Here is a 20,931-nt window from a genome sequence, read left to right as displayed (position 1 = left end):
GAGGAGAAAGCGGGGTGAGCCCAAGGAACCACAGTTACTTAATTCTGGCCAGATTACAGGGTGAGAGCCCAGGGCTGGGGAGAGGGTTATGGTATTTTTTTTTAGCTTCCTAGGGCAGCCATAACAAGATATCACAGACTGGGGGGCATAACAACAGAAATTTATTTCCTTCCAGTTCTGGAGGCTGGAAGTCTGAGATCAAGGTGTCCAGAGGTTTGCTTTTCTCTGAGGCCTCTCTCTTGACTGGCAGATTCTGCCGCGCTGTGTCCTTAGCTCCGTTTCTTATAAAGACGCTAGTCCTGTTAGATTTGGACCCACCAATATGACTTCACTTAATTACCTCCCTACTGGCTCTGGCTTCAAACAGGGTCACAGTTTGAGATAATGAGGGGCTTAGGACATCGACATATAAATCTGAAGAGGAAGGCAACCAATCAGCCAGTGGCAGGCAGAGACTGGGCAGCCTTCTTGTTCGGTGTATCACACCCTGAGCCCCCCTTACCTGTCACTCCACAGTGGAGAAGAATGCCCCGCAGGAGCTAGACAGGCTTTAGGAAGGAAGCCGGGCTGTGGGGAGGACCCTAACCTAAGGTGGGGTCCTCCTCCTCTCAAAGGTTTATAATAATTTCTCTATATATTCTCATCTGTACCTAATTTCACACTCTCCATTTAGGCACCTGAACCTGTGAATTCCCTTTCATGGTCTTAGTCTATCCTCTACTTGGAAGCCTTCATCACTTAGATCAGTCTGAGAGTTAGTGCATTGCATTGCGCTGCCTGCCAAGGGTACACAGGCTCAGAGCCCACCACCCCTCAGGAAGGTGGGCAGCTGTGGCCACTTTCTGCCAGGCTTAAAACCCGTGAGACTCTTGCCGTGATATTAACCTCTGAGTCTCCAGCTTCCTTGGCTGGAGATGCTGTGGTGCCTTGCAGACATTTTCAGTGCTGGCTGATTTCATTTGCCTACAGTTGCTGTCAGTACCCATCCTTAGAATCCTGCTACAAAGATTGGCATGCATTGTTCAGAGATGAGGAGCAGAGCTGAGATATTCCTTTTCTGAGAAAGAAGAGTAAAAGCGTGGTATCAGTGAAAGGGGCTGAGGGGGGCACTTCCTGTTGCAAGAAGGATGTGCCCTAGTGGGCTGGAGAAGTGGGTCCCTGGGGAGAGTACCTGGAAGGAAGCTTGACTGGCAACCTGAACCCCTTCTGGGTTATTTTCCTGTTCCAATAAAAAATATCAAGGTTCTTGGCAGGAGGTCTGTTAGACCCTGAGCAAGAAAATTTCCTTTATTTTTAAAGTAAGATACTGTCTCCACCCTTAAGAAGCTAATGGTTTATTTGCATAAACACATTCTATTTACAGAAATATCAATTTGTTGTATCCAGTCACCAAGTCATATTCGACTCTCTGAGACCCCATAAACTGCAGCACACCAGGCTCCCTTGTCCTTCAGTATCTCCCAAGGTTTGCTCAAATTCATGTCTATTGAATTTGTGGTGCTATCGAGCCATCTCATTCTCTGCTGTCCTCTTTTTCTGCTCTCAGTCTTTCCCAACATCAGGGTCTTTTCCAGGGAGTTGGCTCTTCACATCCAGTGACCAAAATATTGGAGCTTCAGCTTCAGCATCAGTCCTTCCAGTGAATACTCAGGATTGATTTCCTTTAGGATGGACTGGTTTGATCTCCTTGCAGCCCAAGGGACTCTCAAGAGTCTCTTCCAGCACCACAATTCAAAAGCATCAATTCTTGGGTGTTCAACTTTCTTTATGGTCTAATTCTCACATCTGTATATGACTACTGGAAAAACCATTGCTTTAACTATATAGAAATATCAATGAAAGTGAAAGTCACTCAGTTGTGTCCCACTCTTTGAGACCTCATGGACTGGGGCCTGCCAGGCTCCTCTGTCCATGGGATTCTCCAGGCCAGAAAACTGGAGTGGGTAGCCATTCCCTTCTCTAGGGGATCTTTACAACCTACAGATCAAACCCAGGTCTCCTGCATTGCAGGCAGACTCTTTACCATCTGAGCCACCAGGGAAGCCCCAGAAATATCAATAGAAGGTAGGAAATGGTGAGCTCTCTAGATACACTAGTGTTGGTACATGTTGCTTTTATTCCTTCTCTTTTATCACAAAACTCATTTTCCATAAATATAACATTTCTAAAAAACATATTTTCTCATACCTATTCTTCATTAGCTTTGTTTTCTCCTGTTTCTCCACTTGAATTTTGCATTTGTTTTTTAAATTGCAGCCACATTAATGCTTATCTTTTTTACTTCTTAGTTGAGTTTAAGATATATTCAAATTAAGACATGTAATTAAAAATACAGAACTGTGGGTATAGAAAGCAGCAAACACAGGCTATATAGTAGAAAGGCATATGGATAAGGCTAATTGGAAAGTGGAGGTGGGGAGAGAAAAACCCTGAAGAAGACAAAATAAGCTTCAACTCAGCCCAAATATTACTTTCAGGCCAAAGAAGTTGGCCCAGCCCCAATTCTATCCTTGGTTTGACACAATACATGATTGGTGTATTTTCAGAAAAAGAAAAGAAAAATCCATCCATAGGGTGAGTATCTAAGCATCTATTTTCCATTCCAGTGACAATCAGAAATCATTCTTTGCATTTATTTTTCAACTTTGTATTTGCCTGTGAACAAAATTGAAGTTGGCAAAAGACAGTTCATGTGAATTACTTGAACAACAGTTTCTCATTGTGTTGAATTACATTGAGGCTGCTTGCTGTGAAATCTTGCCACAGTCCAGTAACAGTGGAAGATATTGTCATTTTTTTCCTCATGCCCATGAAGTTAACCCACTTCTCTCCTACAGGAATGAATTGATGGTGCTTTTTAAAACAGGAGAGAAAAGCTCTCCAAGTTTGACTCACTAAGCATATACATGCAGCTTCTTAATATTTTAGGAATAAAAAGTCAGTTTATCTTCCCATGTCACTCAATCTTCTTTATGCTTCCCTAGGTCAGATTTCCAGAGTACATGGCAGCATCTCAATGTTTGGAATACTTCTAATAGTCAGCAAAGTAAGCGCTTATGGGATCAGAGCCTCAGCTAGCAAGATTTTTATCTAACTCTGAAAAATCAGACTTTCCTGGTAATCCAGTTGTTATGACTCTGCTTCAAATCCAGGGGGCTTGGGTTCAATCCCTGACTGGGGAACTAACATTCCACATGCCATGGAGCATTGCCAAAAATTAAAAACTTAAAGAAAAAAAAAATCGCCTAGTCCCAGGAAGGAGTTGAGAGGCTAAAATAATCCCAAGGGTTCTACAGTCATTCACACTCATACTGCATGCATGTGTGGTCAGTTGTCTTTGTGTGGTCTGACTCTCTAAGACCCCGTGGACCATAGCCCACCAGGCTCCTCTGTCCATGGAAGTCTCCAGGCAAGAATACTGGAGCAGGTTGCCATTTCCTTCTCCAGGGGATCTTCCCAACCCAGGGATTAAATCCAAGCCTCCTGTGTCTCCTGCACTGGCAGGCAGGTTCTTTACCACTGAGCAACCTGGAAAGCCCCATTCACGGTGACCAGTTCTAAACCCATCATCCACCACCAGGGCGGCAGATAAATGAAAAAGGCTCCAGCCTAGAAATGGTGGCTACATCATTCTTCCAAGGCCACAGTCAAGGTTGCCCAGTTGGTGGATGGGGTTTAAACTAATATTTTGCTCATGACACAATGGTCAACTGTCCACTTCAGAAGCTGGTTGGAGGAGGCACCCCAGATCATAGGAAGCTAAAATTTTTTCTTAGTCTCATTCCCCCTCCTCCTTGGTGCTCCCCCAACTTAGGGTGGGAAATATGGCTTTTAATTCCTGCCACTAGCTAGCCGTAGCTCCCAAAGTCACATGCTGCTTTCTCTCCATGAGTAAAATGGGGTTAATAAAGATCTGCTCTTCATGCCGTGAGAGTTAAGTGAGACACAGGACCTCACAGCACTCACGTGCTCTACAGATAAGAAGACAGTTACCCTGAATATTCACTGGAAGGACTAGGCTGAAGCTCCAATAATATGGCCTCTCAATGCAAAGAGCCAACTCATTGAAGAAGACCCTGATGCTGGGAAAGATAGAAGGCAGGAGGAGAAGGGGGCGACAGAGGATGAGATAGTTGTATAGCATCACTGACTCGGTGGACATGAATTTGAACAAACTTCCTTCTTTCTGACTGTCGTGGGGCTAACTGATACTGTGCAGGGCCTGTGGGGCCCCCGGGCACAAAGACTTTCTGTGTCCCTCATTTCTTTGATTACAGGAAACAGCTTTCATTCAGCCACCATGACATTCTTTGAGTTCCAAGGGACAGATTCAAGCAGTTGCTAATTAGGGAACGGAGGGGATGCAAGACCAGGGAAAAAGTCAAGAGCAGCCTTGGGGTAAGATCCTATTTCCCCATCGAGGGATACACAGAACAACATCTTTGAGCTTCCCTAATGGCTCAGATGGTAAAGAATCTGCCTGCAATGTAGGAGACCTGGGTTTGATCCCTGGATAGGGAAGATGCCTTGGAGAAGGGAAGGCTACCTACTCTGGTATTCCTGCCTGGAGAAACCTATGGACAGAGGAGTCTGGCAGGCTGCAGCCCATGGGGTGGCAAAGAGTCAGACATGACTAACTAACATTTTCACTTTCATTCTGCAGGTACTGAAACCCCCTCCAGGTGGGAGAAGTTAATGATTAATGATGGTATGCTGCCAACAAGCCTGTAGACCCCAGAGCAGTTAGATCTGAAGGTTGATGATGCTGACTCCTGCTTACCTGACCACCAACCCATCAGAAGAATGTCCACAAACAGATCACACCCTCTTTGAGCAGTTACTATAAAACTTCTCACTCCCTTCCCCAAACTGGGACACATGGTTGAGGGCATTAGCCTACTGTGGCCCCTTTTGCTTGGCAAGGTAAGACAGCCAAAAACTACCACTTCACCCAAAACTCGGTCTCGGAGATTCGATTCGGCACTGGTGTGCAGAGAAGCTGAGTTTTCAGCCTCATAATGCCTGATTGCCTTCAGGCTGACTTTGATTATTCTTAAGACTTTAGGCATTGAATTATTTTCATGGCTGCTTACCATTAATTGTAGGAGTAATCTACAACCCTACTCCAGAATACTTTCTCTGACAGCAAAAGTGTTTGATTTTTCAATAGACAGTTAAGTTTTTTGTAAAATGGTCAAAAATGAAAAATAGTCATCCCTCTTTTGGAATGTTTTCATTGTTTTAGTCAGTCAGTCGTGTCCACCCCATGGGCCGCAGCCCACCAGGCTCCTCTGTCCACGGGATTTCCCAGGCAAGAATATTTGAGTGGGTTGCCATTTCCTTCTCCAGGGGATCTTCCCGACCCAGGGATTGAACTCACATCTCCTGCAGCGGCTGCCAGATTCTTTACCACTGAACCACCAGGGAAGCTCCTTCTGGACTGTACTGGAGGCAATGTAGTATAGACAGAGAGCTGGACTTGGATACAAGTCCCGTCCCTTTTGTGTGACACCGGGCTGGTCACTCTGCATCTCTGAGTTTCCATTTATAAAATAGCAACAATATGAGTCCTACCCTCCCCAAGAAACAGACCACTGGGTGATAAACAGACTACTGGGTAATAAACAAGATAATATATAGGGAGTTCCAAACTGGGGCTGTGATAGCAGACACCTTGGTTTCAAAGGCTGGTCCTGCCACTTACAGGATACTTATGACCTTGGTAAATGTAGTTAACATTTCTGGGCCTGTTATTTGTAAAACAGAGCTAATAATAGTATCTAGTTTAGAGGATGGTCGAGTGGCTTAAACTGTAAATATGGGTGAAGCACTTAGAACAACCATGCTTGGCCAGAGTCAGCACATGATAGACATTAGTTCTTGTTATTACAAAGTATGTAAATAAGACTTGAGGACTATACTGCACTTTAAAAGCTAGTTCAATAGTGGCAAGGTCTCTCTGTTCAGAAGCAAGTAAAGGGTCTTAGCTCAGCTTTGTAGCTCACAGTCTGGAAGGCAGGGAAGGGAGCGAGCTCATCAAGGGTCTTCTTGGGGAAAAGTGATGAGGTGCTATCATGATGCCAGAGTGATGGAGCGGGCCGAGGGTGTGAGAGGAGGGATCCATGGGAAACGTGGCTCTGCGTGAGGGGAGGATGTAGAGAGAAAGGGAGGGTCTCCAGGACGGGGATCGTCTCCTGGGGAATGGGATAGCTGATAGTGACAGGGATCGCGGGCAATGGAAAAAGACCTCTGTGGTGAGAACCAATTCAGAGAGGAGACAGCCCAGACAAGGGGAGGGGGGAATCTGAAAGGGACACCAAGCCGAGGTGAAAGCATGTCTGGGCCCACAGCAGTGAGCACCAGCTTGTATTTAAAAGGTATGAGAAGACAGCACCCCCACCATTACACCATTCCTTTTCACTCAGGTTCTTTGGGAGTAAGTAGAAATCATACAAGTGTTAATTACGATTCCGTTTCAGATTTAAGCCTGCTTTGGTGTACAGGAGCCGAGGAGAGTGGATCTTTTTCTTAAACACAGTTATTCAGTTCAGTTCTGTTGCTCAGTCGTGTCCAACTCTTTGTGACCCCATGAACTGCAGCACACCAGGCCTCCCTGTCCATCACCAACTCCCGGTGATGTTTACCCAAACTCATGTCCATTGAGTTGGTGATGCCAACCAAGCATCTCATCCTCTGTCATCCCCTTCTCCTCCTGCCCTCAATCTTCCCCAGCATCAGGGTCTTTTCCAATGAGTCAGCTCTTCGCATCAGGTGGCCGAAGTATTGGCGTTTCAGCTTCAGCATCAGTCCTTCCAGTGAACACCCAGGACTGATCTCCTTTAGGATGCACTGGTTGGATCTCCTTGTAGTCCAAGGGATTCTCAAGAGTCTTCTCCAAAACCACAGTTCAGAAGCATCAATTCTTTGGCGCTCAGCTTTCTTTATAGTCCAACTCTCACATCCATAGATGACTACTGGAAAAACAATAGCCTTACCTAGATGGACCTTTGTTGACAAACATATGTATCTGCTTTTTAATATGCTGTCTAGGTTGGTCATAACTTTCCTTCCAAGGAGTAAGTGTCTTTTAATTTCATGGCTGCAATCACCATCTGCAGTGATTTTGGAGCCCCAAAAAATAAAGTCTGACACTGTTTCCACTATTTCCCTGTCTATTTGCCATGAAGTGATGGGACCAGATGCCATGATCTTAGTTTTCTGAAAGTTGAGCTTTAAGCCAACTTTTTCACTCTCCTCTTTCACTTTCACTTTCATCAAGAGGCTCCTTAGTTCTTCCTCACTTTCTGCCATAAGGGTGGTGTCATCTGCATATCTGAGGTTATTGATATTTCCCCCGGCACTCTTGATTCCAGCTTGTGCTTCTTTCAGCCCAGCATTTCGCATGATGTACTCTGCATATAAGTTAAATAAGCAGGGTGACAATATACAGCCTTGACATACTCCTTTTCCTATTTGGAACCAGTCTGTTGTTCCATGTCCAGTTCAAACTGTTGCTTCCTGACCTGCATACAGGTTTCTCAAGAGGCAGGTCAGGTGGTCTGGTATTCCCATCTCTTTCAGAATTTTCCACAGTTATTAAGGAGAGGTTTTTCAAAGGATTGGTTAAACCCCCCAGTGGACCAAGTGGAAAATGCTGAGCGCCTCCTGGTACTTGTCCAGTTCTTTCCAGGCTTCTCTGAGCTTCCAAAATCTGTCTGGGGACCAGCAGATCCTGTTGGTAGTGCCCTGTGGCCCAAACTCCTGGTAAGGATTAAAAAGAGTGGCTGCGACGGGGGCCCAGACATTCAGGCCAAGGCAAGGAAGGGGCCCGGCCACAAAGCTAGGGGAGGGGTGGGGACCAAGGCAGGCCTGTGGCTAATAGCTTCCCGCGGGCTCCAACCGCTTGGCTACATCATTCTTGAGGCTCGGCTCCAGGCACGCAGGCGGGCTGGACAAGGCCCTCTGCTGGGGTCGCTGCGACCCTGCAGCCGACTAGACCCCTTAGCTGGTGGCGATGGATGAACCATGCGGCTCCCGACGGGTTAATGGAACTTCTCCCTTGCTGCGCTTCCGTTCTTTTCTCTTCTTTCGGTGTGGGGCCTTTGAGCACACCCAGTGGCCTAGGAGAGCAGGAGCAGAGGCCGGCAGGCTGCGGAAACCCCAGCGGCTCTGACCTCCCGCGCGTCCCCACGGCCCAGAGCGCAACATCTGTCCCCAGAAATAGCCGGGCGGGCGGAGTTGGTAGGGGAAAGCGTCAACACTTTCCAGGGTACCCTTTTCTTCTCCCTCTTCCTAGAAACCGTTCCTCCCCTCCTAAGTGCCCCGAGGTCGGAGCTTTAGGTCCCCGCCCCGCGAGGGAGCCTCCGCACGCCACCTCGGCGCCGGGAGTTCCCCTTGCAGTACCACCCAGTGTCCGCGGCGGCGCCCCGCGCTCCGCAGCGCCTTCTAGGGGCCGGGCACGGCCTCCGTGGCATCCGGAGGACCCGCTCCCTGACTCCGCCAAGGACTCCCCCTCTCCCGCGTGCTTCCCGTGCCTCTCCCAAGCCTCGGGTGGGGGTCCGCGCTCTGAGCCCCCAGGCCGGTATCTTCGCGCCTTCCCCGGGGGCGCACGGGCGGCGCGGAGCGGCGGGGCGCGCGCGCGCAGCGGCGATCGAGGCCGGGGCCTCGGTAGAAGAAGCGGAGGCGAGGGCAGGCGCGGCCCGCGGGCCCCAGCCAGAGGGCGATGGCAGCGGCGGGCGTCCGCGGGCGGCGAGGCGGCGGCGGGCGGCGAGAGGAGCCCCTGTGATTGGCACAGCCCGAGCCGGAGGAGGAGGCGAAGGGAGGGCGGAGGAGGAGGAGAGGAGGGGGCAGGGGGCGAGCGCCGCGGCGGCTGCGAGGAGCTGTGCCTTCCACCTCTCCAGCCCCGGCAGGACGGGGGCGGCCGCCGCGGGCCCGGGGCGGGGACAGCACGCAGCCTCGCCGCGCGCACCCCCGCCCGGCAGCGGCCCCGACACCCAGCGCGAGCGGGAAAGCGCCGGCGGCGGCGGGGGAAGGATGCAGGCTAAGAAGCCGGGCGGCTCGTCGGGCGGCGGCCGGAGCGGCGAGCTGCAGGGGGACGAGGCGCAGAGGAACAAGAAGAAGAAAAAGAAGGTGTCCTGCTTCTCCAACATCAAGATCTTCCTGGTGTCCGAGTGCGCCCTGATGCTGGCGCAGGGCACGGTGGGCGCCTACCTGGTGAGTCCCCCGTGCCAAGTCCGCCACGGGCCCCTTCCCCAGCGCGGCTACCGGGTGCCGGCTGGCAGGAGGAGGAGGCAGCCCAGGCGCTGGGGGGGCAGGCGGGCATGACCTCTGCCCGGCGACGAGGTTGGCGAGTGGTGCAGAGGCGGCCGCCGGGGGAGCTGCCGGCCCGGGCTGCTCGGCGAGCGGGGAGCCGGCGGGACCGTGGGTGCCGGCAGGGGGCTGGGGGGACCTGGGGAAGAGAGGCAGCGGGCAGGTGGGCGTGAAACCATCCCTCTCCCCCACCCCCCTCTAAAAACAGCCAGAGAATGAGTTCTGGAGCACCCCTGGAGGGGAAGGCATCGCGGTTTTCAGGTGACCTGCACAGGGAAAGAAAAGCCCGTTAGCATCTCGCGTCCTCTACTCCCCATTCTAGCCGCCTGGAGAACAAATCCATTATGCATCATTTCTCCCGGCGCTTTCTCCATCGGCCAATTTCGGAGGGATTTAACAGTTTAGAGTAAAAGGCGCCCAAGTGTGGGGCCCTGATCCGAGCTGGGGCTGCAGGGGGAATATTCCCACTTCGTATCCCAATAACCATCTTCTCTCAGCGTCTGGGATAAAGTTACAGTACCTGGAGAGCAGCTGTGAGTTTGTGTAGTTCTGCCGCCCACTCTTAGACCTGAATTCCCCACCGAGGTCTCTCATGTACAAGGGGGTGTTGCGCCATGGTGCACCATGTACATGGATTTCATCTGCCTTCTGAAAGGGGGTATTCATGTTCAAATGGCCAGGGGTGCATAACATATCAGAGGAACCAGCTTGTAATGACTCAGCACTGGCAAATACCTACTTTACCCGCGGTCTCCTGCCCCGAGCAGGTGGTCCCAACTTGGGTTTCAGAGAATGCACTTCCAGATCAGAGGATGGTCTTGACTAAACAGGATTTTTCAGAGTGTATAGTGTTAAGGCGTTTCTTGACTATTGACCTGAAACTGAAATCAAATGTCATAGACTTTGAGTGTTAGTGAGCAAGTTTGATGGAGATAGAACTGGACAAGATTTTGGCTGTTGAAGTGCCACATCCCCAGGTAGAACCACGCTTTTCCCGATGGTCCCATTAATCCCTTTGGGGTGCAGTTAATGTGGGCCAGTTGCTGGTTGCGCTGTACCATTCCTCAACAGTCTCCTAAGACTTGGGGCTTGCTGTCAGAGGGAAGTACAAGCAGGCTAGATCTCTGGTGTGGGGTAAAGTCAGTGATGTGGTTACAAGAGAGGGCTGTTCAAACTCAGCTCGGTTCCTGGGGTGACAGACTTCTAGGGCTTCTGAAAGTCAAATGCATTTTCTTTGCTCTGTGTCAGATGAGAGGCGTTTAGATCCCAGTTCCTGCCTGCATCTGTGACATGTATGCTGCTGGTAAGCCCTGTAGCCAAAAGCACATTTTCTTTTCCGTTTAGATTTTTGTTTTACAAAATGCACTTGTAGTTTGAACACACAGTTGCAGACAGTACCTGTGGCCTTTGCAGTTTTGGAATTAGGGAGTGACCCTGTCTTGGGAGGGGGGGGGCGTGTCAGTGTATCAGAGTGTCCTTGGAGGAGTTTGACTGTTAAAATATTAAAATAGAGACATGTATTACTAAGACGCAAATGCACAGTAATAAAAATACCTGTAGTTCTGTACCACAGCATATGCAAAGTATGTGATACCTAAACTGGGGCTGTGTTTATCAACAGCTGCCTCCAGTTTTTAACAGTTTGCCTCAAACCAATTTTGCTCAATAGAGTGGATTATTCATGTTCCATATAATAGTGTCTAATGTTGGCAAAAAACAAATTTTTTGGAGTATACAGGGTGTTATGGGGTTTGGAATTTGTGGATACAGATCTGGAAGCTCACCATTTATAACTTATTTTACATCTAGGAAAAAAAAAATTATCCAAAGAACTTTTCACACCATGAATGATAAAGGCATGGGCCTAGTTTTAGCTTGCAATGGTTTAAGGCTTTTGGAAGGAGATGAAGCTGGGCTTTGATCAAATGAGTGGCCTAAGCCCCTTTATGAAGTTAGAAAGCAGAGGGCTGGTGGATACTAGTGGCAGGGCTGGCGCTGGGAGACAGGAAGTTGACTGTGATACCAGAATTGGTGAGGAATTGAGTCCACCTGCTGGGGGCCTCTCGGCATTTCCAGCCTGGGCTGAGGGAGAGCCTGGTTCGAGGCGTATGGTAACCGGAGTCAACAGGTGACTGGCAGAAAGCAGATGGAGGCGCAGGAAAGGAGTGGCTTAGGAAATTGGATTCATTATGATTACTAAGAGTGGAGGTGTAAGTTGCTTGGGACTCTGCCTTACCCGGCTGATCACAGCTCTCCGTTGCCACCTGAACCTCATGAAGATAAATAGTTTGCTTGCCATGAATTGGATTGAGATGGCTTTTGCTCTTTCTGGCCGCTTGTGATTTTTTTCTTCATCTGCTGTTTGGAAGGTAGAATTAAAAGCTTGTCCTACTCTCAGTGTTGTGAGACTTCTTCATGGCTAATTTGAGAAGGAAACATTGTAGAAGGTTTGCCAGAAAGGCTTTCTTAGGAAACCTGAGAACCTGTGTTTGTAGGCGATCACGCACACGGGGTCCAGGTGCAATAGGTACAATAGGTGATCATGCACACGGGGTCTGTGTACAAGGTGTATGTTCTCTGGGATCTTTACACTGTCAATCAGCCTGTCCCTCTGAGGAAACATTTTCAGATACGTGGTGAAGGGCACACTGGGGGCCCTGCTTACTCTCAGGAAGAGAAGGGTAACAGCAGATTCTCTGCCTATGATATTATTTCCTATTTGATTTCCAAATCCATGTCATAGTAACTGCCTTATTATTTCATCTTCCCAGCTGCCTTTTTTTGTTTGTTGTTTTTTTTTTTCAATATTTGGAGGCTTCATTTCACTTCTCCCTTTTCCTTCTGAAAAGACAGATGACCTAGTGTCTTTGCTGAAGCTGTAGAACTTCCTGACTGTAGAAATGAAGCAGGAAGTCACCTGTGATTTGAGAAGCAACTTTGAAAAGCTGGACCCTGTGTGTGTGTGTGTCTGTGTCTGTTTCCCTTAAGAACCTGCACATACTCAAGGTAGACCTGCATGGGAGAAAACCACCCATTGTTAAGAGAGGCAGGGGACAGGCAACTTTTGGCCCAGGGGTCGGGTCTCCTGGGCAGTGCAGAAGGGCTGAGACCCTGATGCCTAGACTCGATGGTGATCATGATGTAGATAAGGTGACTCCAGCGCAACCCGGGCCAGCTGTGGATTCTGAAATCTCTTGCCCTTGCCAGTGTTTAACTGGAAATTATGCTGCAGATAAGCCAGCAGTCACAGGGATGGTCTCTTGTAGTCACTTAAACCTCCTGACTGGCTAGGAATTTTGTTTTTTTTTTCCTGCCCAAGAAGAGGGGACCCATTCTGTTTGAACATCACTGTGTGCAAAAGAGAGAATGAGATTTAATTTTCCTCTTCTTGGGTCTTTGCTTCGGGTGGCTCCGGTCTGCACTGACCTACTTGCAAGGATGTAACATCTGTTTAAGTCTTGGGCTGTTTGGAGAAGACACAGGCATATGGAAGCTGCAGGGAGAGAAAGTTGTATTGTGTGCACTTGATGGTGTTTGGTGGAGACCCACTGGGATGTTCCAGGCCGTTCACTGAGGGTAGCCCTGCCTGCAGAGGTTGATGCGTGTTCTCAAATCACTGAGGACTGGAGTTGATAAGGATGTGTGCAGGAAATTAAAACCTCGGACACCTCTGGGCTCTTATGGATGAGATTCAATTACAAATGCATTTGAATTTCTTCAGGATGAAAACCTAAAAAGGCCAGTTTAGTCTCTGGGTGGGGCACGCAGGAGGTTCCTGTGAACCAGGAGTGAGGATGGAGGATGTCCTTGTTGTTTTTTTTTTGCAGCTTGTTATTAAAATAATTCAGGATCTTCCTTGGCGGTCTGGTGCTTAGGACTCTGTGCTTCCACTGTAGGAGTCACAGGTTTGATCCCTGGTCGGGGAAGATCCCGCATGCCATGAAACAAGGCCAAAATAAAAATTTAAAAAATAGTTTATTTTTTATTGACGTATACTTGATTTTTATTGAAGTATAATTTATTGAAGTATAATTTAGCTTTTATAGTTGTTAAAATTAATAGTTTTTTTATTGAAGTATAGTTTCAGGAGGACAGCACAGTGATTCAGTTTTTCTATATATATATATTCTTTTTTTTTTTTTATATATATTCTTTTTCAGATTCTTTTTTGTTACAGGTTATTACAAAATATTGAGTATAGTTCCCTGTGTAGTACAGTAGTTGATCCCTGTTGTTTATCTATTTTTTTATACAGTAGTGTGTGTCTGTTAATCCCAGCTTCCTAATTTATCCTGCTTCCCCCCTTCCCCCTTTGGTTATCATAAGTTTGTTTCCTTTGACTGTGAGCCTCTGTTTTGTAAATAAGTTGATTTTTTAAAATTTTAGATTCCACATATACGGGATATCATATAGTATTTGACTTGTTGTTCAGTCGCTAAGTCGTGTCCTACTCTTTGTGACCTCATGGACTGCAACACACCAGGCTTCCCTGTCCTTCACTATCTCCCAGAGTTTGCTCAAACTCATGTCCATTGAGTCAGTGATGCCATCCAACCATCTCATCCTCCGTTGCCTGACTTGCTTCTCTGTATTTAGAGTTATGCAAAAACCAAGTCTGAAGTTTTGGTGACAACAGAAGGAGATGGATGACTGAGTGTGTGAACAGGGTTCCATCTCACTGCTTTTGGTCACCTTTTTCCTAGGCCTGAGAGCATTCAGTGAGCTTACAAGGTGAAGTAGCCGGATTTGTTCTATATATGTATTTTTTATTTCTAAAGCATCATTGTGAAGATTTTTTTCTTTTTGCATATCTAATCCAGAAGCAGACAGCTGAGAGACAATTTTTAAAGTCCTTGTCAAATTAGTATGATGACTAAGGCAACTGTAGTTTCCTTAATCAAATTATTTTACACACTTTTGGTTACTCAAAGTGACAAATTCCCTTTCATTTGCATAATTACTATATAGCCCTAGGTAGGAAAAAAAAAAAATTACCCTGATTTTTTTTTTTTTTCTCTTACAGCTTGGTTGAAAATGTTCAGCTAATAATCATTTAAGGGGAAAAAAATGTTTCTGACAATTCCTTTGAACCACCTTTGTGTATATACCTCAGTTTCTGTGGGGGTTTCCTCTTGTGTGTTTAGCAATCGAAGAAACGGAATTAGTTGTGAAGGGACCAAGAGCTGTTTCCTGAATTGGGTAACTCTCTGCACTTCAGTTTTAGGTACCTTCCGAAGAGGGCGACCCAGAGGCCTCTCTGCAGCCGCCCTGCCTTGCTGATCAGTTTCTCAGCATTTAAGCTCACCTTCTTGCTGGCTGCCTGAATGGTATCGTTCTATCTGAAACTGCCTACGTTTCCTCTTGTGCCAAGGCCACCTGGGCGAGAGTCTCTCTGTGACTTTCTCTTACTTTGCTTATTAAAGCAAGCTTGCTGGTGCTGTCTTGTCCAGGGACAGAGTTCACTTAGCAGACTGGCCAGGCATGAGTAAGTATAATGTCACAAAAACGATGAGGTTACAGCTGCCTTCCCTATATACGTAGGCCTGGAAAAAAAAGAAAAATAATTTCTGCGAATGTTGTTGGCTGGTTATAGAGAGCGAGCAGAGATTGGCACTGGTTTCAGGGTCTGTGCCAGGCCTCCTGCAGAGGCCGGAAGAGCCACAGGGACTCCTGCTGAGCTGCCCGTGGTCCTTGGAGTCCAGGGGGCTGGGCCTGCCTAGTGACCGTGGGCAGAGGAGTGTGTACGAGGTGCTGAGCCTCTGTTGCCGTGAATTCGACTCTAGATGGAGTGGCGTTTCTCCAGCACCTTACTTCCAAATTCACAGACACATTTCACTTGCACAGATTTAACTGCACGCATCATGTATTCCTGTGAAGTAGAGTCAAAATACCCATCGTCATGTCTCGTCACTTCTACTTACCTGGATTTTGTAGCTGCTGTTTAGTCACTAAGTCACATCTGACTCTTTGTGACCCCAAGGACTGTAGCTCACCAGGCTCCTCTGTCCATGGGATTTCCCAGGCAAGAATACTGGAATAGGTTCCCATTTTCTTCTCCAGGGGATCCTCCCAGACCAGGGATTGAACATGCATCTCCTGTGTCTCCTGCATTAGCGGGTGGGTTCTTTTTGACTGAGCCGCCAGGGAAGCACGGATTTTGTAGTACTGTGTGCTTAGTCACTCAGTCGTGTCTGACTCTTTGCCACCCCATGGACTGTAGTCCTCTAGGATCCTCTGTCTATCAAATTCTCCAGGCAAGAATACTGGAATGCGTTCCCATGCCCTCCTCTAGGGGATCTTCCCAACCCAGGGATGGAACCTAGGTCTCCCGCATTGCAGGCGGATTCTGTACTGTCTAAGCCACCATATTCTGTGCATTTGTGTGCATTACCCATTTATATACATGTTCTTATACAGGGTTACATTCACCAGATATGGTATTCTGTCCTTTGGGGGGCATATTAAGGGACATTTTGGTGGTAATTTTGATTATATGGAGCCCAGGCGGATTTAGAACTCATGAAGACAAGTCACCTGTATTTTACTCCCTCTCTGAAATGCCTTTGGTAATCTGTAGGCTAGGAAGATAGCATCCTTGCTCTTTTAGTTTCGTTTTGCTTTCTGTTTCTCTAAGTCTGCAAAATAGATGAGACACAGGAAGCAGGGTCATCAGTGGTTTATGGAGGAAGTGAATTGCCGTGGTTCTAAGACACTTGTGTCTGATGTGATCTGAGTGCTCAGGTGTTTCTGTGAGACGCAGTGTTGCTTAATGATACAAACTCCAAGTTAAATGGTTAAAATTCTCAGGGGGAGAACAGCAAGACTCATGTCAGCTGTGACTTCTTGGCTGAGCATCAGAAAACCCAGGATTCATTCCTGGTCCTCTTGCCAGCTCTGTGAGCTTGGGTTGATTACTTAACCTCTCTGTATATTGGTATTTGACTTTAAAACTCATAGTGTTTCTGTGAGTACTAACTCAGTCAGCATATATAAAGCACTTTGAACCCTAACATGTGGTGAATAGTCAATGAAAAGTGAAAGCGAAGTCACTCAGTCGTGTCCAACTCTTTTCGACCCTATGGACTGTAGCCCACCAGGCTCCTCCGTCCATAGGGTTTTCCAGGCAAGAATACTGGAGTGGTTTGCCGTTTTCTTCTCCAGGTGATCTTTCCGACCCAGGGATTGAACTCAGGTTTCCCACATTGTGGGCAGACTCTTTACCCTCTGAGCCACAAGGGAATCCTGAATCGTCAATAAATACTAGCTATTATTATTACTAATATAATATGGTTATACATATTTACATAAGAACTATGTAGCCCCAACCAATGAGAAATAAAATTGTTTTGGTCAAACTTCTGATTTGGTTTAGTGTATCATACATTCAAATCATTTCCTGTTTTGCCGTGCATTTTGTCTGGGAGGTGAAGTTTTTAAAAGCAAGAGATAAGTACTAGTAAATAAATTGCTAATTCTGTTCATTCCCTTATTATAAGTACAACAGTCCATTTCATCTTGTTGCTATTCAGTCGCTAAGTCATGTCCGATTCTTTGCGGCCCCATGAACTGCAGCACACCAGGCTTCCCTGTCCTTCACCATCTCCCAGAGTTTGCGCAAACTCATGTCCATTGAGTCGGTGATGCCGTCCGACCATCTCATCCTCTGCCGCCCCCTTCTCCTCCTCCTCTCAATCTTTCCCAGCATCAGGGTCTTGTCTAATGAGTTGGCTTTTCACATCAGGTGGCCAAAGTGTTGGAGATTCAGCTTCAGCATTTCATGTTACAGATGCTATAAAAATTATTAGTCACATGGAAGAGAAATCCACTGTAATAATGGTTCTGCGGGCCATTTACAGTCAGTGGGTACTTTGAGATGAACAGAGAAGGGACAGCACATGGCCAGCCGGGAGGACAGGTGCTTCTCTTTGGGAGGCCCTGAGGATCTTTGCTCTGGTTTGTGGCCACAGGGTAGAGAAGATTGGGTAGGTCTTCTATGTTTGTGGGCAGCTGAGAGGCAGGGAAGAGAACACTGGACTTAGAGTCAAAAAGACCTAGGTTTGAACCTGGACCTGTTCCTTACTTGCTCCCAGTGACTTGACTTCTCTGAGCCTCAGTATTCCTATCTGAAAAATGGGATGCTGAGAGAGCCTACCTTACAGATGGTTGAGAGATTGAAATTCAGGGACACATGATAGAGTGCTTCTCGTAGGGTGCAGTGTTCAGTAGTGGCTTTACCAATGATGGCATGGCCCTACTCATTGACCTTGACACAGCAGACATCCCTTCCGGGGACCTGAGGGTGTGGGGTGTTGTGTGTGGCCTGGGCTTTATTTCCTTAATTGGAGATCAGTTTCTCTGGATGAAAAGTAGCCACATTAAGGCTTCCTGGGGTGTCGGGAGGTGGACGGGGGGACATATGTTGTGGACATATGCTGCCCTCCAGGCAGCCTTGTTCAAGATGTGCAACCTCAGAGCTCAGCCCTGGCTGCAGGGAAGGGCTCGGGTCCCACTTAGCACCCACTGCCTTCACCTTAGTCCCTTTGCAGTTCTGAGCAATGATGCCAGAAGCTCAGCTTCTCTGCACACTGCTGCTGAATCAAATCTCAGAGTCAGAGATTTGGGTGGAGTAGAAGAGGATAGCTTTATAGTTTGCCAAGCCAAGAGGGCAGCAGTGGGCTAATGTTTTCATAACCATGTGTCCCAACTTGGGGAAGACAGTGAGAAGTTTTTCAGCAGTTGCTCAAAGAGGGCGTGATCAGCTCATGGACATTCTTCTAGTGAACTGGTCGTTAGGAGTCTGTGTCATCAACCGTCCGGTCCAGCTGGTCTGGGGTCTGCGTGCTGGTGCAGCCTGCCATCATCAATTATTAATTTCTCCCACTTGGAGGGGGTTTCAGGCTCTGTAGAACAGCTCAAATATATGGTTGTGTGTATGCCTTGATGAGGAACCAGAATCTTGCCCCAAGACGTCTCTTGACTGCTTGTTTCTCCTGGGTCTCACATCCCCTTCCTTCCCTCATTAACAACTGCTTGAATCTGCCCTTTGGAACTCAGGCAAGGTCATGGAGGCTCCATGAAGGTTGTTTCTTGTAATCAAAGAAATGGGGGCCACAGAAAGGCCAGGAGCCCCACAGGACCCTGCTCGGTATCAGCAGGGCTCAGCAGATGCAGTTGTGGGCTGTTCCCTGGTCTTGGTCCTTTTTGGTTTCTCGGAAGCAGAGCGAAGGAGATCCTGACACAGTCCTGCTGCCCGTTTGGTGGACGCATCCGTCATAGTCTGCGGCTTGTGGGGGTTATACAGCAGGGTACTCACCGCACGACGCCTCTCTCCTCCCGTCAGCGGTTTTTGCAGCATCTTCTCCCCCCAAGCCGGGTCAGTCCGGTCCTTGGGAAGGACAGGGCATGAACTGGGCCCTTCCCAGTCCAGCCAGTTGCAGTGTCTATTTTACGTGAGTTCTTAGGGTCACCTTCAAACGCCACAGGCGTCACAAGAACACACATGCTGAGGACCCCTGAGCCCCAAACCCTTTTGGCTCCCTGTCAGCCTCACTGAGGAAGGAACGTGTCAGCTTTCTAAAGCACTGAAGTTTCTGCAGCCACAGTCATGGACTGAGCAAGCACGAGAGGCTTCTTTCCGGGAGTTTCGTGACAACATGCAGAGCGGAAGTGGCCCGTGGCCCCCTGGATGTGGGCAGACTCTCTGTCATCGGCTCTTCCCAGCTTCTTTCTTTCAGTTCTTCTTTGTGGCTTGAGTCAAGCCCTTCTGAAAAGGGAAGCCCTTTCTGACAGACTGTTTAGTTGCTTGCTGTTTGGTAGAGATCATGGTAACCCAGCCACTTTGTAAATGACTGGACATTCCTCTCCAAACAGGAAAGAGTTATTTCCCTGGCTGAGTTATGAGAGAGTTGGACATTAGAATTTTCTCACTTATCCCTTCCAGTCAACCCTCGTTGGAAACACTTGATGACAAGAGGCAACATAGGTTGCCGTGGGCCCTGCTGTTTGAAACAGGGGCAGCGGGGAGGTGTGGGCCACTCTTGCCTTTGCCTTCATGATGATTTCTGCTGTAAATACCCTGACAATGGCTCTTCAATACCTCCTTCTTTTGGGGATGTCGTATCCCACCTGGCATCTTAAGTTACAGGTAACACAGTCAAAGAGGACACTTCTATAAGGAGGGGGTCTTACTTCTGGGTCAGCTTTGGTTGAAATCTTTGCCATGAGCTGACTGTGGCCTCAGGCCCATCCAAGGAGACAGTGGTGTGGCTGTCTCTTCTCAAGGATGTGGCAGAAGGTCCAAGCTGTGGGCAGTAGCAAGGGCCATTCAACAGCCCGAAGTGTGCCGCTTGCTTTTCTGTCTGTGCCTCTCTGTTCATGTCTATCCATCCACACTCCCTGTGGGAGTTCGGTATTGCGTGCAGATTCTAATTCGTCTGGTGGGTTGCCCTTTGGGACAGGTCTCTGGATAATGAACTTGGCCGTCCAGGTAACCCTTGAAACCACAAAGCCTGTGCGACTGTCACCTCTGAGCCACCTAAAGCTGTATAGTGTTAGCAGAAATAGGAAGCTGAGCAGGCTTCTGACAGACAGTCCTGGGGGCTGTGATGGAATAATACAGAACAGAATAGCCAGTTCCTTCCAACATCTCTGTTCACACAACCCCAGGAACGCGAGAAAGGTAGAAATGAGTCTTTTCACCTCCATTTCTACACGTGCAAGGTTGGAGAGGGAAAGCTGTGGCCAGTCATGTTTTTCAGTTACAGACTATTGTAAAGGGTTCCTGCCAATGGTATTGTTTCCCACTCCCCCACCTTTGGAAAAGGCTTGTGTAAAATAGGCAGGCTGTTTCTAATTGTTGGCCCCCTCCCCCCTTCTGGCTGTGATTCTCCATTCTCAGCTGATTGGAATGAGAAATTACCACCTTGAATATAAGCAAGTTGAAATTGGAAAGCCGCCCTCTAACTGATTATGTAAGCTTGAAAATACTGTACCTGAAATCTCATGTTTGAGAATTCCCTTAATGAAGATAAAAATCTCAAAGCAGCACGGACGCACCTGTTTTTATTATGTAAGATTCAATTATTGTGATGCAACCTGTGTAATAAAGAATGGTGTTGATTAGTTCAGCTCTCGGCTGACTTTTTGGGTCAGAGAATTGTTTGAAGTAGACCCACAGAGCCGCTGAGAGCTCAGCCCCCAGGAAGTCGGCGCCCTGCTTCAGCACCAGCCCCCCCCCTTCTCTCCAGGGGTGCAAAGGCTTATTCTAGGTCTGTGGTCACCGCAGTTCTTAAGGTTGCAGGGAGCGGATGTCCATTAAGGTTGGCCTTGGAGATGGCTCATGCCATTCAGTGGAATGTTTGGGATGATCGCTGTTGATTGGAGAGGGCTTTATCTTCGGTCATTTCATTTCTTGAAGCACTGCCATCTTGGCACTTGGGATGTTGATGGCACGCGGGGTGGACTGTCTTGTTTGCTATAACGGGCGTGTGTTTCAATGTGGCTCGTGACATCGTCCTCTTCTGAGAGCCATACACGAGGCGGGTATGTGGCCCAGCACGCTACAGGGTCAACTTCAGATTCCCAGCCCCCTGAGTTATAGGTTATTTTGTGGCCATGGTGAAC

General features: G+C 48.0%; 1 protein-coding gene across 4 annotated transcripts in view; it reads left to right on the top strand.

Annotated features, from left to right (window-relative positions):
• Nucleotides 1-8,968: 8,968 nt before the first annotated feature.
• Nucleotides 8,969-20,931, top strand: part of SLCO3A1 (solute carrier organic anion transporter family member 3A1) — a 390,549-nt gene continuing 378,586 nt past the window's right edge. For all 4 annotated transcript variants that reach the window (XM_061158630.1, XM_061158632.1, XM_061158631.1 and 1 more), the window contains exon 1: nucleotides 8,969-9,213. In XM_061158630.1, coding sequence (XP_061014613.1) covers nucleotides 9,034-9,213 — 180 coding nt within the window. In that variant the 5' untranslated portion in view covers nucleotides 8,969-9,033. The remainder of the gene's footprint in view (nucleotides 9,214-20,931) is intronic.

The sequence above is a fragment of the Dama dama genome, chromosome 13 (genome assembly GCF_033118175.1).
Source record: "Dama dama isolate Ldn47 chromosome 13, ASM3311817v1, whole genome shotgun sequence".
In the NCBI taxonomy this organism is placed as follows: domain Eukaryota; kingdom Metazoa; phylum Chordata; class Mammalia; order Artiodactyla; family Cervidae; genus Dama; species Dama dama.
The sequence above is the reverse complement of the archived record's forward strand: the minus strand, read 5'-3'. Positions and strand labels throughout refer to the sequence as shown.